The sequence below is a fragment of the Salvelinus alpinus genome, chromosome 14 (assembly GCF_045679555.1).
Source record: "Salvelinus alpinus chromosome 14, SLU_Salpinus.1, whole genome shotgun sequence".
NCBI classification, from domain to species: Eukaryota; Metazoa; Chordata; class Actinopteri; order Salmoniformes; family Salmonidae; genus Salvelinus; species Salvelinus alpinus.
Window position 1 is genome coordinate 25683680 of NC_092099.1, and position 13477 is coordinate 25697156.

The window sequence follows — 13477 nt, forward strand, 5'->3', positions numbered from 1 at the left end:
ACATGGTCTCTTTTTTGCTTTCATGAGTAAGGCAGCTCCAAAATGCAGGTGCTTCAGCCTAGCTCAGTGCTTTCTGTGGTGGTGGGACAGCCAACGGAAAATACGGAGCATAACGGTTGGTAATGTTCTCTAGTTGCGCCGTGATTGGCTCAGTGTTTTGTCACTCAGGGGGACACTACGTCACCGCAAAAATCTACCGGTGCGGCCAGAGTTAGAAGTGCCGATCCAAGAAGGCTCAAAGTCATTGGCCACAGATAAAATGACATCAAATCACGTCAGTGTTTCCTCTGCGTTCATTTACGTGTGGCGCTACGCCAGGGCAGAATCATTGCCGCCACACAAAAATAAACATCCTATTTCTACCAAACACAGTTTCAATAAAGTTCTGTAAAGCAAATTCGCTTTTCTTGGTAAATAGATCATCTGTCTGGGTTCAACATAGTTCTGAAGGTTATTTAGATCTGTGAGCTGTGGCAGGCAGCCTGCAACTTAAGAAACACAGCACGCCAGTGACCAGCGCTCTGCAGTGCGAAACACAATAACTTCAATCATTTCAGAGTGAACCTGCGCGAGAAACAGCACGCCAGGGCCCAACACACAAGCTTTGCGGCACGAAAGACAATTCACTTGAATCACGTCAGAGTGCACCTACGTGAGAACCTGCAAGAAAGGTACGTTAGCTAGCCAACTAGTTAACTACATAAGCTAGCTATAACCTAAAAACTCTACTAACATCATTTAGATCTATAATATTAGCGAACATGGTTAACAAACGTTACTAGTCTAGCAAGTTAGCTAGTTCATATGGAAGATTCAAGTGCAAGCAAGATAGCTACATTTATCGGTTAAGATTAGATTTTTCCCCCTCATTAGTTTATTGAAATATTTCCCGCCACAGCAACGAAAGAGAAATGGGGCGCAGAGAAAAGTGTCAGGTAACAACTTAGCTAGCTGTCAAATCAGCGTGAATGAAATGAAACTTTATTTAGTTAGCTAACGTAAACTCACCCCATTCCGTACAAATGTGCGCAACCGCAACATTCAAACGAGGCTACAAAGAAAACTAATGGGACTGTAGCAACTGTGTTGACTTCAAAATCTGGGGTGTGAACTACGTTTCTATTCAAGCATTGATCGACATGGTAATGGCTCTATAGTATTGGAGAAAAGTTGAAAAAACGGACCCTCCGTTACATCGTGACGTGTCATGCCGTAACATACAGCACCCATAAAGCAACTATTTCTGTCATACAATCTCTCTCCACCAGGTGTAGCACTTCTCTCATCGTTTAAAAACAAGAAATGGACAGTGACGGGGTAAGGGGGATACCTAGTCATTTTTTGCGTCATCACTGCATGCGATCATCATTCTCAAAGCAGCTGTTTACTTCTGTGATCACTTTAGCACCGCCCTAAAAACCCGATTCAAATTCGACACAAACCTTCAAATAGGTATGTAATGACACATTATATAAACTCTTTATAGTGTTATTTACATTTTAGGTGATAAGTTGGACAGATCGAGTGAAAAAAAAAAGCAATTTCCCCACACATCTCTCTAATTCACTATCACGCATTAGTTTTGCTCTCCCACCCGCCATTTTTAAAAAGACCTGACGGGGCTCATTGCCTTCTTGAATCATGCAGAAACGGGCAGTGTGGGGGTCATGTAATTGATTTTGTTGGAAAGGGGGGAATTGTGCTTTACAATGGTATTGACATTACAGTTGATCTGGAAGTATTACGTTTTTGGGGAGCTAAAATAAGGTCAATTGTACGGACCAAGGCAATGTACAAAAGTGAGTGAGTTTAACTCTTTAAAAGCTTAAGCTATCGTTTTTATAAGTGTATGGCTTACTTTACTAGACAGAGAAAAGGCAGAATCCCGGGAGTGAGGTAGGGATGCATAAGGGACAGAGTGGAGCAGAGGAGAGAGCCAGGAGGGATGATGGAAGGAGAAAAGAGAGGAGTAAGGCCTACAGCATTATGTGTAGTTTTGTAATGCTTGCTATCTGTAATAGGTATTGCCCCAGACACCAGTAATTCCACTAAACTACTCTACATCCCATCTAGGAATGTTCTGCTGCCTGTGCCGTCAACATAGACAGACTGCTAAGAGGGGTGTGTCAAAGCACCCTTTTATTGAAATAGGGGCCCAGATTCATCGGCTGGACTATATTAACCGGCACTCAGGGACAGAGCACCACATGGAAAGTGTGAGGGCTCATGCAATGCTGGCAAAAGGTAAAGATTGTTCTATTGGATCCTTCCATTTCTCAAAATGTCTTCTAATGTAAAAGATGTCTCAGATTGTGCACTAACCGTGGCTCAGTAATAACGCATTATGTCTGTTGCTGTTCACATGCTCCTCAGTCATGGTTGCATTTGAGCCAACCACAGTGCGTGAGGACGAGGCTGTCATTGTGGGTTTTAAATGTCTGTACCATCTAACAAAGCGGGAGCAGGCCCATCACACAAACTTCCCAGAACTGCTGGACCTTTCTGAATTGCTGGGTTCTGACTACTTCACAAAAGCTCAAAGCGTTTTTGTTCATATTTTCTTCACTTGTTATTTAAATGTCACCTGACTTATTTCACATTGTTCTCATTTACTTGAAGATTGGCAAGAACACAAACTACAGGTCACACAATAGTGGAAGAAATGTTGAAGATTCTGGCTCAAGTAGTGGAGGAGCCTATCCTCCATGTCATCTAGACATCTGTAGCCAATGGCCTGGAGCCTGATGAAACTACAGATGTGGCAACTAATAAGTACCTGGATTTACATGTCAGGTATTATTTCAATTAGAGTTGTACAATTATTTTTAATTGTGATATTCTACAGTCATCCATGAGTAATAATGCAATTGTGTATGGATTTTTGTATGTTTTCCAGATACATGGATCAAGAGGGACACCTTTACAACCAGTTCCTCGACCTGGTCTCAGTCCCTGATGGTAAGGCAGACACCATCGTTGCCGCCATCAAGGTGGTGCTGCACATCAAAAAGATACCAACAGAGATTGTACGTCCTGGGCACTGATGGGGCTGCAGTGATGACTGGTATGGACACAACACAGTCTTAGCATTAACAATTTCTTCCATTTTTTTTTATTTTTACAGTATGTCCTGTGATACAAACATGACAACAGTGGTGTGGCAAAACAGCTAAAGGATGCCTTCCCGTGGACGGTGCCTGTGGCTTGTGCTGCCCACTGCCTTGCTCTGGCCTGTAAAGATGCATCAGCTGAGGTCCCCTATATGGACACTATCAAGGAGCACCTGCAGCAGCTCCATAGTTACTTTGCCAAAAGCAGTAACAAGACAGAAGTCTTGGGCCTTCAGTACTTAAAAGTGAAGGTGAGATTATGCATCACATTTCTTCATTTGGCTACTCTGGTTTCCTCTTGTTTACCTGCATCTATTCTACACTCAAAATAAATGTATTTTGCAGGAAGTGAAAGATGTTTGCTGGCTGTCCCAGCACCTGGCCGTGGCTAATCTGCAGCGCAGTATTGGCTGAGGTGGAGGTGAACCGGTGCCCAACTGCTAAGGGCCTCTACGCTGTCTGTGCCACGTACAGGTAGGCCTACATGTATTATAAATTATAGTGGACTCAAAACTGTATTTGAATGGTCCACAATGTGGCTTTTAAAACCTGTTTTGTATTGTCAATTGATGTATCATTGTGGAGTGACAAACTTTTCTAACTCTCAGATTTGTGGCAGCACGGACATGCTGACGTGCTGCCACGCCTGACGCGGCTTTCAAAAGTATTCCAAAAGGAGGATGTAAACTTCCTGGACATAAAAGAGCAGGTACATTCTTTTCTATCTTACATTTACATTTGAGTCATTTAGCAGACGCTCTTATCCAGAGCGACTTACAGTAGAGTGCATACATTTTATTAAATTTTTACATACTGAGACAAGGATATCCCTACCGGCCAAGAGCAGACGCTCTTATCCAGAGCGACTTACAGTAGAGTGCAGACTTACAGTAGAGTGCATACATTTATTTTTATTTTTTATTTTTTTTACATACTGAGACAAGGATATCCCTACCGGCCAAACCCTCCCTACCGGCCAAACCCTCCCTAACCCGGACGACGCTATGCCAATTGTGCGTCGCCCCACGGATCTCCCAGTTGCGGCCGGCTGCGACAGAGCCTGGGCGCGAACCCAGCCCAGCCTGGGCGCGAACCCAGAGACTCTGGTGGCGCAGCTAGCACTGCGATGCAGTGCCCTAGACCACTGCGCCACCCGGGAGTATCTTCATGTTCAAACATGTGCAAATGTGTCAGTTTAACAGTCACAGGAGAGCACTACGCAATTAAATATTTAAGAACTATTGACACTTCATTATAATAACTTCAAGCAAAACAACTCGTGTTTTTACAGCTCATGCTGGTTTGCCTGAGGCTGATGCCGTGCAGGTGTTTGAACACATGCATATACAAACCCTCTCATTCAAATAAACACATACAAGAACACATACATACATACATGTAATAGTGCCAGACATGCACACAAACATATACAGTTGGCATTGCTGTTATGATTTTAGTTGTCCTTGATGTCCTTTGTTTTTTATTTTTGGGTTTGGTAATTTGTTTTTTGTTTTTTTGCATTGTTTGCCGTTTTCTTCTGTCTCTTCCTTTTTTCTCTTTAGTTCATTCTCTTGGTTGTTGGTGCATTGGGGGGGGTTCTTGGGGGTGGGGAATGGAATGAATTGTATTTTTATTCTTGGGGGGGGGGGGGACTGTGGGAGGGCTCTCGAATGGTTGAGGGACAGCTCTTGGGGAACTGTGGGGGGAATCTTGGAGGGTTCGGGCTCAAATATTTTGGCGTGGTGGGAGATCTGTCAACGTGCCCTTGAGCAGGGCATTGACACTGGATGCTTCTGTGTGTCACTCTGAATGGGTGTCTGTTGGATGACTGATATGGTGTAGTTAGTCCCGTGTGGCTCAGTTGGTAGAGCATGGCGCTTGCAACGCCAGGGTTGTGGGTTCATTCCCCACGGGGGGACCAGGATGAATATGTATGAACTTTCCAATTTGTAAGTCGCTCTGGATAAGAGCGTCTGCTAAATGACTTAAATGTAAATGTAGTTGTTGAGCGGCTTCACTGCAAGTATATTGTATGTTTCAAATATTCAATCAAAAAATATATAATTACAATTAAAAAAGGAAGACATCCTCTTTCTAGAGCTCCGACCTGAAGATCACTGACGTAATCATGATTCGACGTTGTTTATTTCCGAGTTCCCAGTTGTGTTTAAAGCCCCATAAATCCAGAGAATGCCAGACTTTGACAAAATTTGCCCACTAAGGACTGCCGCGCCACCTTCCTGTTAAAGTGAGCACATCAAAACAAAGTGAGTCCAAAAATGTCTTGTATGCTGCTACATAAATGATGTAATATGCCAGGGAGATAGTATTACTTTCATAGCTACAGTATACATAAGTGTTTGTTGTGTAGTAAGCTGTTAGTAGCCCATGCACCTCACCCTAATAATTTGGTCCCTTTATCCCTCAATTTAGCCTACTGTTCTGACTTGGTGGTGCACATGTAGCCTATAGCCTGTTTTAGAGAAATGTAATCTAATATTGTAAGAACTTTCATTGTCTGCTTATATGCCCCCTTTTATTTATCCTACGTTTCTGACTTGGTGTACAGGGAGAATACTGTAAGAACGGCCTATGTTCTGAATTATGTCGCTGTACATTTCAAAAGTGCTGAACAAATAGTTATATTGACTACGTCCGTCCTAGCTCGCTCATTGTCTTAATCGAAATTACAGATTGCCTCTTAGACGCTCGTTGTCCCCTTACGCCATAGTTTGTACATCTCATTTGTCAGTAGAAACCACATTTGTTTAAACAAGTCAACCATATCAGCTATATTTTTTTAAGGCAGAAAATGAGGCTAAATTAACTGTTTCGCTGTCAGACAAGGCTCCGCTGATAGCCAGGTGTAGCAGTGGTAAGGTGTTGGGACTCTGCTGTTGGGACAGTTTTATGTAGGCCCTAACAGTTTGTGGGCACTGTTTGTCACCATTATAGGGACACTGCCCTGTGTAGGGTGCCGTCTTTCGGATGGGACGTTAAACAGGTGTCCTGACTCTCTGAGGTCATTAAAGATCCCATGGCACTTATCGTAAGAGTAGGGGTGTTAACCCCGGTGTCCTGGCTAAATTCCCAATCTGGCCCTCAAACCATCATGGTCACCTAATAATCCCCAGTTTACAATTGGCTCATTCATCCCCCTCTCCCCTGTAACTATTCCCCAGGTCGTTGCTGTAAATGAGAACGTGTTCTCAGTCAATTTACCTGGTAAAATAACGGATAAATTACAACAACAAAAAAATAGTGCAATCATGTATTGTTTAGTGTTGTGTTGTGGCTTTGCTGGCATGCATCATAAAAAAGTTGGGAGTTTGCCTCACCAAGATTTACATGCTAATATCGCAACTGGACAGACAGGTGGACAGTATATGGACTGATTTTCAATAATTTACTTACCTGTGGACTGGATCTTGAGCTCAAAGTAACTCTTGTTTTGGTGCAGGGGAGCGTTGGCAAGGCAACAACCGGTGCCACATATTCTCCGGCCACTTTTCACTATGACTACATCGGTGCCTGATGGAGAAAGAAATCTAAATATTTTTTTAATTTACGACTGCAGTGCCGAAAACAGCCAGGTGGACGTTAGACCCCTAGCAAGCTACGTTGATTTGTTAGCCAAGCTAGGCTAACCAGACCGGCCTTTACTGCTTAAAACACAACCGTCGGAAAGTTTTTGCCTCTCACCCATATGATGCGTGTCTAACTGGACGGTGGGCATTTCTTTGAGAGGAATATGCCCGGTTCCCCCATCTCCGCAGCATCCCAGACAACACGTAAACATTGCAGCAATTTTTACACGGTCGTCTCTACTTACCACAGCCACAAAGTCATAAACCCCGCGTATTTCTACAATGTAACTTCTATAAATGTGATTTTTAAACCTAAACTATACTGCTAACCTTATGCCTAACCTTAAATTAAGACCACAAAGCACATTTTAGTTTTCATTAATTTTACGATATAGCCAATTTGTGGCCATGGTAACTAGTGGAAACCTTCCTTGCGCTGAAATATTATCCGGAAACAGAGTCACATCGACGAAGTCAACGAGCTCTAAAAGAGCTCATGAGAAAAGCTACCATCATTATGAAACAGGGACACCTGGTGGGATCCATAACACAGTGTCATGAGCCAAACATACGCTCCTCTCAAATGCGTCCAATCGCATTGCTTGCGAAGATACGCAGATGCTCCTGATGGCATGGAAACAAGGGAAGAAAATCAAGGTCAACATATTTTTTTTTACACGTGACTTAGTAGCTATTGGTTATCAATAGGTCAAGCATTGGGACACATGACATAATCGTGTGTGGAGTGGCAATTCCATCTCCTGTCAAAAAAAGGGGAAAATGCCTATAATGAACACCCCTATTGTTGCTGGGTAGACCTATATGCAGTGAGTTTAAAAATAAATAATGTAAAGAGCACTTTCAGTAGCATATCACTAAGTTCTTTGATAGTGCTTCCAATTGGTTACTTTGTATCCATGCACTGAGCATTGGTGGGGTTGAACATTAATTTACAATGCAAACTCACATACCTGATGTTCATATATATATATATCTATATATACCTACATATATACATACATACATATATATATATACACACATATATATATATAGTGTAACGACCCTGGGTTTATAAGCGCGGAAATCGACTCTGCCGCTTGAGCATGCTTTTGCGGCACAGTCGATAGCGCGCCGGACCTCGGGCTAGAAGGTCGAGGGTTCGAGACCTGCTCCCTGCCTGTTTCATTACATTGGTGTCAGAAGTGGGATCGGACCTTGCATCCACGACAGTGCGTGTGCTTGGCCGGTGAGCGCGTTCCTGTAAGACGTAGAGTCGCAAGCTAGCGCGAGGACGCGCTCTTTGAAAGGAGGGAGTAGTGTAACGACCCTGGGTTTATAAGCGCGGAAATCGACTCTGCCGCTTGAGCATGCTTTTGCGGCACAGTCGATAGCGCGCCGGACCTCGGGCTAGAAGGTCGAGGGTTCGAGACCTGCTCCCTGCTGTTTCATTACAATATATATATATGAATGCTAATTGCCTGAAAGCCGTGGTATATGAGACCATATAGCACGGGTATGACAAAACGTTTATTTTTACCGATCTAATTACGTATCTAACCAGTTTATAATAGCAATAAGGCACCTCGGGGGGTTGTGGAACATGGCCAATATACCACGGGTAAGGGCTGTATCCAGGCACTCCACTTTGTGTTGTGCTTAAGAACAGCCCTTAGCCGTGGTATATTGGCCAATTACCACACCCCCTTCGTGCCTTATTGCTTAAATAGATTATCGTTACTACTTCATAATGATGTATAAAAGTGGAGCGATAGACACAGTGAACAAAAACCGGGTGACTAAAAACATAGTGGTTGTGACAGTCTTTCATGCTGTAATGTTTTGCATGGCAACCGACCCCCTCCCAACTCCAACTTGCAGGGATCCTCTGCATTTTTCGTACTGAAAAAGAAAACGCATCTTGTTTGTGAAACGTTAAAAAAATGTGTGCGTAAAACCGTTGTCCATTAATATTACTGAGATGGTTTCATTTTCTGCGCGCCCTTTGTATCGGGCGCTATTTGGAGCTGGAAGGTTCGCCACAGCATAGCACTGTGATCATGAAATGGTTAATTTTTTCTCCCGGAAAGGGCGAAGTCTGCACAGCAACAAGAAGTATGATTACGTTGGACTGTGCGTCTCAGCAGCTGGTGAGTTTTTTTTCTTCTCCCAGTTGCATGTTGCTTTACGCCTGCAAAAGCTGTCATAACCATACCCAATACCTTGCCAATAGGACATACTCGTGTGTGATCTAAATTATACACTGCAACTCGTTTATACTGAGTGGTAATCGTAAGTTTGTGTTTATGTAGCATAGCTTCTACTGCTAAGGAAACGTTTCAGCGGGCTTTTACCGTTGAGGCAGGGAACTTTAGTCGTGACCATCTCTTCTGCATATAGAACAGTTGGATGAAACGGTTGTGTTGTGCGTGCAACTTTAACGATTGCGTGATATGTCGTCTCAGAAAACAAAACAAATCTAGTGTGAACACTAAAAAGTAGGTCGTTGTACTTAGGTAAGGGTCCGTGGCGAAGCGTCTTTCAGACAAATAGCCAATGCAACTAGCATGATGTTCCACAGCGCTTTATATTTTCATCTTTTACGCGGACACATCGACGCTTCTCATTTTGACGGTGGCTGAATTTGAACACCAGTCGCTGGAGTCGCAGGAGTTTCATGCGTTTTAGCCAAAGTGTTGTGTGTAATTCTAGTGATGTGCATTTCCACCATCACTGGCTCTGAATCATTGCGCTGCTAGGTGATGTAGATAAACGGGTATGTATGACTGATGAATAGTGTATTGACCTATTATTTTCGATTAGTTCTCCACTCAATCCTGGTTGTCTTTTTTTCCCAGAACACCATGGAGCTTCTCGAGGAGGACCTCACCTGCCCAATTTGCTGCTGTCTCTTTGAGGACCCGCGAGTTCTGCCGTGCTCACACAGCTTCTGCAAGAAGTGCTTGGAGGGGATTATGGAGGGGAACAACCGAGGACCCGTTTGGAGACCCCCATTCAAATGTCCCAGTTGCCGCAAGGAGACCACTCAAAACGGCATTAACACCCTCCAGATCAACTACTCGTTACGCGGAATTGTGGAGAAATACAACAAAATCAGACTTTTACCCAGGATGGTGCTGTGCAAACACCACAGTGGTCAACCGCTTAATATATTTTGTGCCACAGACTTTAAACTTATTTGTGGATTTTGCGCAACAACTGGCGACCATAAAGGACATAAATTCTGTGCCCTGGAAGACGCATATGAACAGGAGAAAGCTGCGTTTGAGGAGCTGTTCCAGGGAGTGGAGTGCTGGCACCGCGCAGATACCATAACCTGCCTGGAGACACTGGAAGCCAGTAAGAAAAATGCACTCCAGTTAGTTTCCAGGGATGCAGAGAAAGTAACGGACTATTTCGTCAAACTGATCAGCACCCTGGACCACAAAAAAAACGAGATCCTCTCTGATTTCGAGACGCTGAAGTTGGTGGTGATGCAAGCTTACGATCCCAAGATTAACAAACTAAGCGCTGCGTTGGAGGAGCAGAGCCGCGCGCTCAGCATCGCTGAGTCCTTCAGAAATGTGACTGACCCTCTCTGCTTCCTCCAGCAGATGCAGGAGTTCAGGGAGAAGTTGCGCGTTGTCCGGGAAACGACACTACCCTCCCGTATAGACATGGATGTCGGTCACCTGGTCCGGAACTTCGACGTCAAAAATTGGGACTCGGTGAAGCTCAAAGATGTGGACAAGCTCTCGGTCCCCCAAGAGAGTAGCGCGTATTGCTCAATGACCCCGCGTGTCGGCGCCAGAACGCTGGGGAGAATCATCGTGATTGTTGTATGCCTGTTACTATACGCCCTGGTGCTTCCGCAGCTGGACAGCCTGACCGTGGTGTCAGCCCAAGTCTCCTCGCTCTGCCATAGTTGCCTGCCCGTGCTGTCTGGCTGGCTGGAGCTGGCTACCGGTGCGTGGCAGTGCTGGAGAGAGGTAGTGGATGCCTGGTGGGTGCGTGGCTGAAATGTATCCTGAACCTCTTTCACACAACTAGCTAATTTCTTTGACGTTGTAGGTTGCTTTAGATTTCCAAATATGTTATTTTTGGATCTGAAGCAAGCTGCAGCAGTCTGATAGAAAGCCTATATGTAAAAGTATAGGCCTAAGTAGATTTATAAAAAACACTAGAAAGATATTCAAGTATTTACAAGCACATATGTATCATGATTTTAGTATTTTATATAGAATATATAAACAGAACAACCATAACACTTAACGAGAATCAAAACACTATTGCAGTACATTGAATGTTGTCAGATTTGAGAACAGCTTGTTTGGTGAATATTAAGCAGCAGCTCTGTCCTGGAGCACCAGCCATCCTTCTCCAAGCCATATGATCACACTAACACTTTGACAACTACAAGTCAAAGACTGAGTCACCTCATGTGCATATTAAAGTAAATAACGATCATGTCATAGGCTAGATTATTTAGCAAAGGCCTAATATTTACACCTAGGAAGTCTGAGTTTGATTTATTTTTTGCCTTAAGTTTTACGGACAGTCTGTCATAACGCCACATACCGTGTCATCAGCCTCATCTTTTGCCTAATAAAACTTCAATTTGGTTTTTTTCGTCATCTTTATTTTTGAGTGACTTAGGGGGTTTCACAAATTGTCCTGCTGTTTTACGCACGTGCACTTTTCCTGGTAAACGTCAGAAGTGAAGCCTTCTCTATTGGTGTGCATACTGCTCAAGTGAGATGAAATACTGACATTATGAAATGCCATGCACTCGCTCAGGCGTTCCAAATTCTTGTTTGATGCTCGCCTTCCCTGTGGATCCGTCATCACTGTGCGATTTAACCTCCACGGGGGGCAAGGTTGAATGTTGCATAACTATACAGACATCGGCATGGTTTGTCTAAATATCACATTAGGTTATATAGCAATTTAATTTTCATTATTCCCCCCAAAAATTGGGGACTTTAGGCCTAGGATGCGTTATGAACACAGTACCAATTTATTTTTTGGCTTATGGGGACTTTTATTTTTGCAAAATTTAAAGGCAATAATTGGCCTAATCTAATTCTCAATTCCCATTCACAACAATAAATTATAGCCTACACATCTGGGATTAAATACAGATTGAATTGGATCACAAAAGAGCCATTCTTACATCTTAGAACTCATCCCGTTTTTTTTATTCCAACATATAGAAAGCAAACCATGTCATAGGCCTACAACGTTTCAATTGAAATTTGCAGCAGTGCATGTATATAGGTCCAATAAAAATTAATGTGCAGCCTCTACTGTCCATTGGTCATGTCCTGCAGTTTTGACTTTTCTGAAGGAACGAAATCCTGACTGAAATCCCGTGATCAGACAACAAACCTATCATGAACCTATGATGTAAGCACTGACCACAATTCAGGACCAATGTCACAGCATGTATATATATAGCACGACCGTTGCCGGGCAAATAAGGGATGAAAATGTAAAGTTGGTCTTTCTCTTTCCTATAATAAATTAATTAATATAACTAATACGACTTCAAACAAATGCAAATATGCCTATATATTATATAATTAGGCATAATGATGCACCCACAAGATTGGGTGCTGACATGACTTGATGAAATGGCGCCTGCATGCATAATGATCTTACATAACAATCATTTTCTAACAATAATTATTCAAAATCCAACTAAATTCAACATATTGGATAACATTCCGTGGGTATAGCATATAGGCCAGGGTTTCCCAAACTTGGTCATCGGGACCCAAAGGGGTGCACGTTTTGGTTTTTGCCCTAGCACTACACAGCTGATTCAAATAATCAACTAATAATCAAGCTTTGATCATTTGAATCAGCTGTGTAGTGTTAGGGCAAAAACCCAAAACGTGCACCACTTGGGATCCGAGGACCGAGGTTGGGAAATGCTGATATAGGCTATACATCTAATTGCATATGGTGCGCAAATTGCGCAATCAACAGAACTGTGCCTCAGAGAGACCTTTCTTATTTTAGGCTTATTCTAACTTTTTAAAGCAAGAATATAAAGCAATATGTTAATTTAGTATAATACACACATAGGCCTAGCCTACACACATTGCACTATAGACTACCAACCCGAGATGATCCGTATCCCACACACGTTTTTATAAGGCTATTTAAATGATACATATGATACATTTTTTTGCGATTAAATGCTTAGCCTAAAAACTGAATTGCTAAATTACTTCTACAGACCTATTTCGGGTATCGACTATGGTGGCTTTTCAGGGGAGTTTACTTTATGCAGGCAGTTGGTGTATAGCATGCTTTACACTGGTCGAAAATAGTTCTATGCATTTATCTTTTACTTCCCAAACCTTGTCACTGCACATAATTAGCGAAAAAAGCATTGCCATTTTAATTAAGGGTATTTTCTCTTAAAACTATTTTGAAAAGCACCCATGTCTTTGTCATGACTTTTCCATGCTTTATTTTGTGAAATTATTCGAGAATATTTAGTGAGAGGCCCTAATTGTACGTCTGAAGATGGAGTGCCTTTGAAATATAAAATAACATGTCTGTTTGGGAATATAAAAGTGTTGGCCGCGCATTATAACCTCTCGTTGCGCGTTGATAAAGGCTACCAATCATTTTTTTTAAACATTTATTTTTATTCTGGTCATTTAAGTGCGCATTTAAGTGCGCATTTGTTCCTTCATATAAGACAAATAATTTTACTTTAGAAATAATAAAATTCACTATTGCATATTCTTAAACACCTAGTGTTTA

At 42.6% G+C, this 13477-nt stretch overlaps 2 protein-coding genes across 5 annotated transcripts in view; one reads left to right on the forward strand and one right to left on the reverse strand.

The window, feature by feature from the left end:
- LOC139538656 (SPRY domain-containing protein 7-like) overlaps nt 1–7213 on the reverse strand; it is a 27710-nt gene extending 20497 nt beyond the window's left edge. Inside the window, exons 1-2 of the mRNA XM_071340970.1 lie at nt 6813–7213; nt 6525–6641 (exon numbers count right to left, since the gene is read on the reverse strand). Coding sequence (XP_071197071.1) covers nt 6525–6641; nt 6813–6909 — 214 coding nt within the window. The 5' untranslated portion in view covers nt 6910–7213. The remainder of the gene's footprint in view (nt 1–6524; nt 6642–6812) is intronic.
- On the forward strand, nt 323–11319 carry LOC139538655 (tripartite motif-containing 13-like). 4 transcript variants are annotated; one of them, XM_071340965.1, is made up of 9 exons: nt 323–671; nt 2074–2244; nt 2620–2793; nt 2897–2958; nt 3125–3361; nt 3456–3584; nt 3719–3819; nt 8788–8847; nt 9556–11319. In XM_071340965.1, exons 8-9 carry the CDS (start codon nt 8815–8817, stop codon nt 10714–10716), a joined length of 1194 nt encoding a protein of 397 aa, XP_071197066.1. In that variant the 5' UTR covers nt 323–671; nt 2074–2244; nt 2620–2793; nt 2897–2958; nt 3125–3361; nt 3456–3584; nt 3719–3819; nt 8788–8814; the 3' UTR covers nt 10717–11319. The 4 variants fall into 4 exon arrangements, with proteins under 4 accessions (XP_071197066.1, XP_071197069.1, XP_071197067.1 ...); XM_071340968.1 differs by lacking the exon at nt 8788–8847; XM_071340966.1 differs by lacking the exons at nt 323–671; nt 2074–2244; nt 2620–2793; nt 2897–2958; nt 3125–3361 and having other exon boundaries at nt 3444–3584.
- Nucleotides 11320–13477: the final 2158 nt, after the last annotated feature.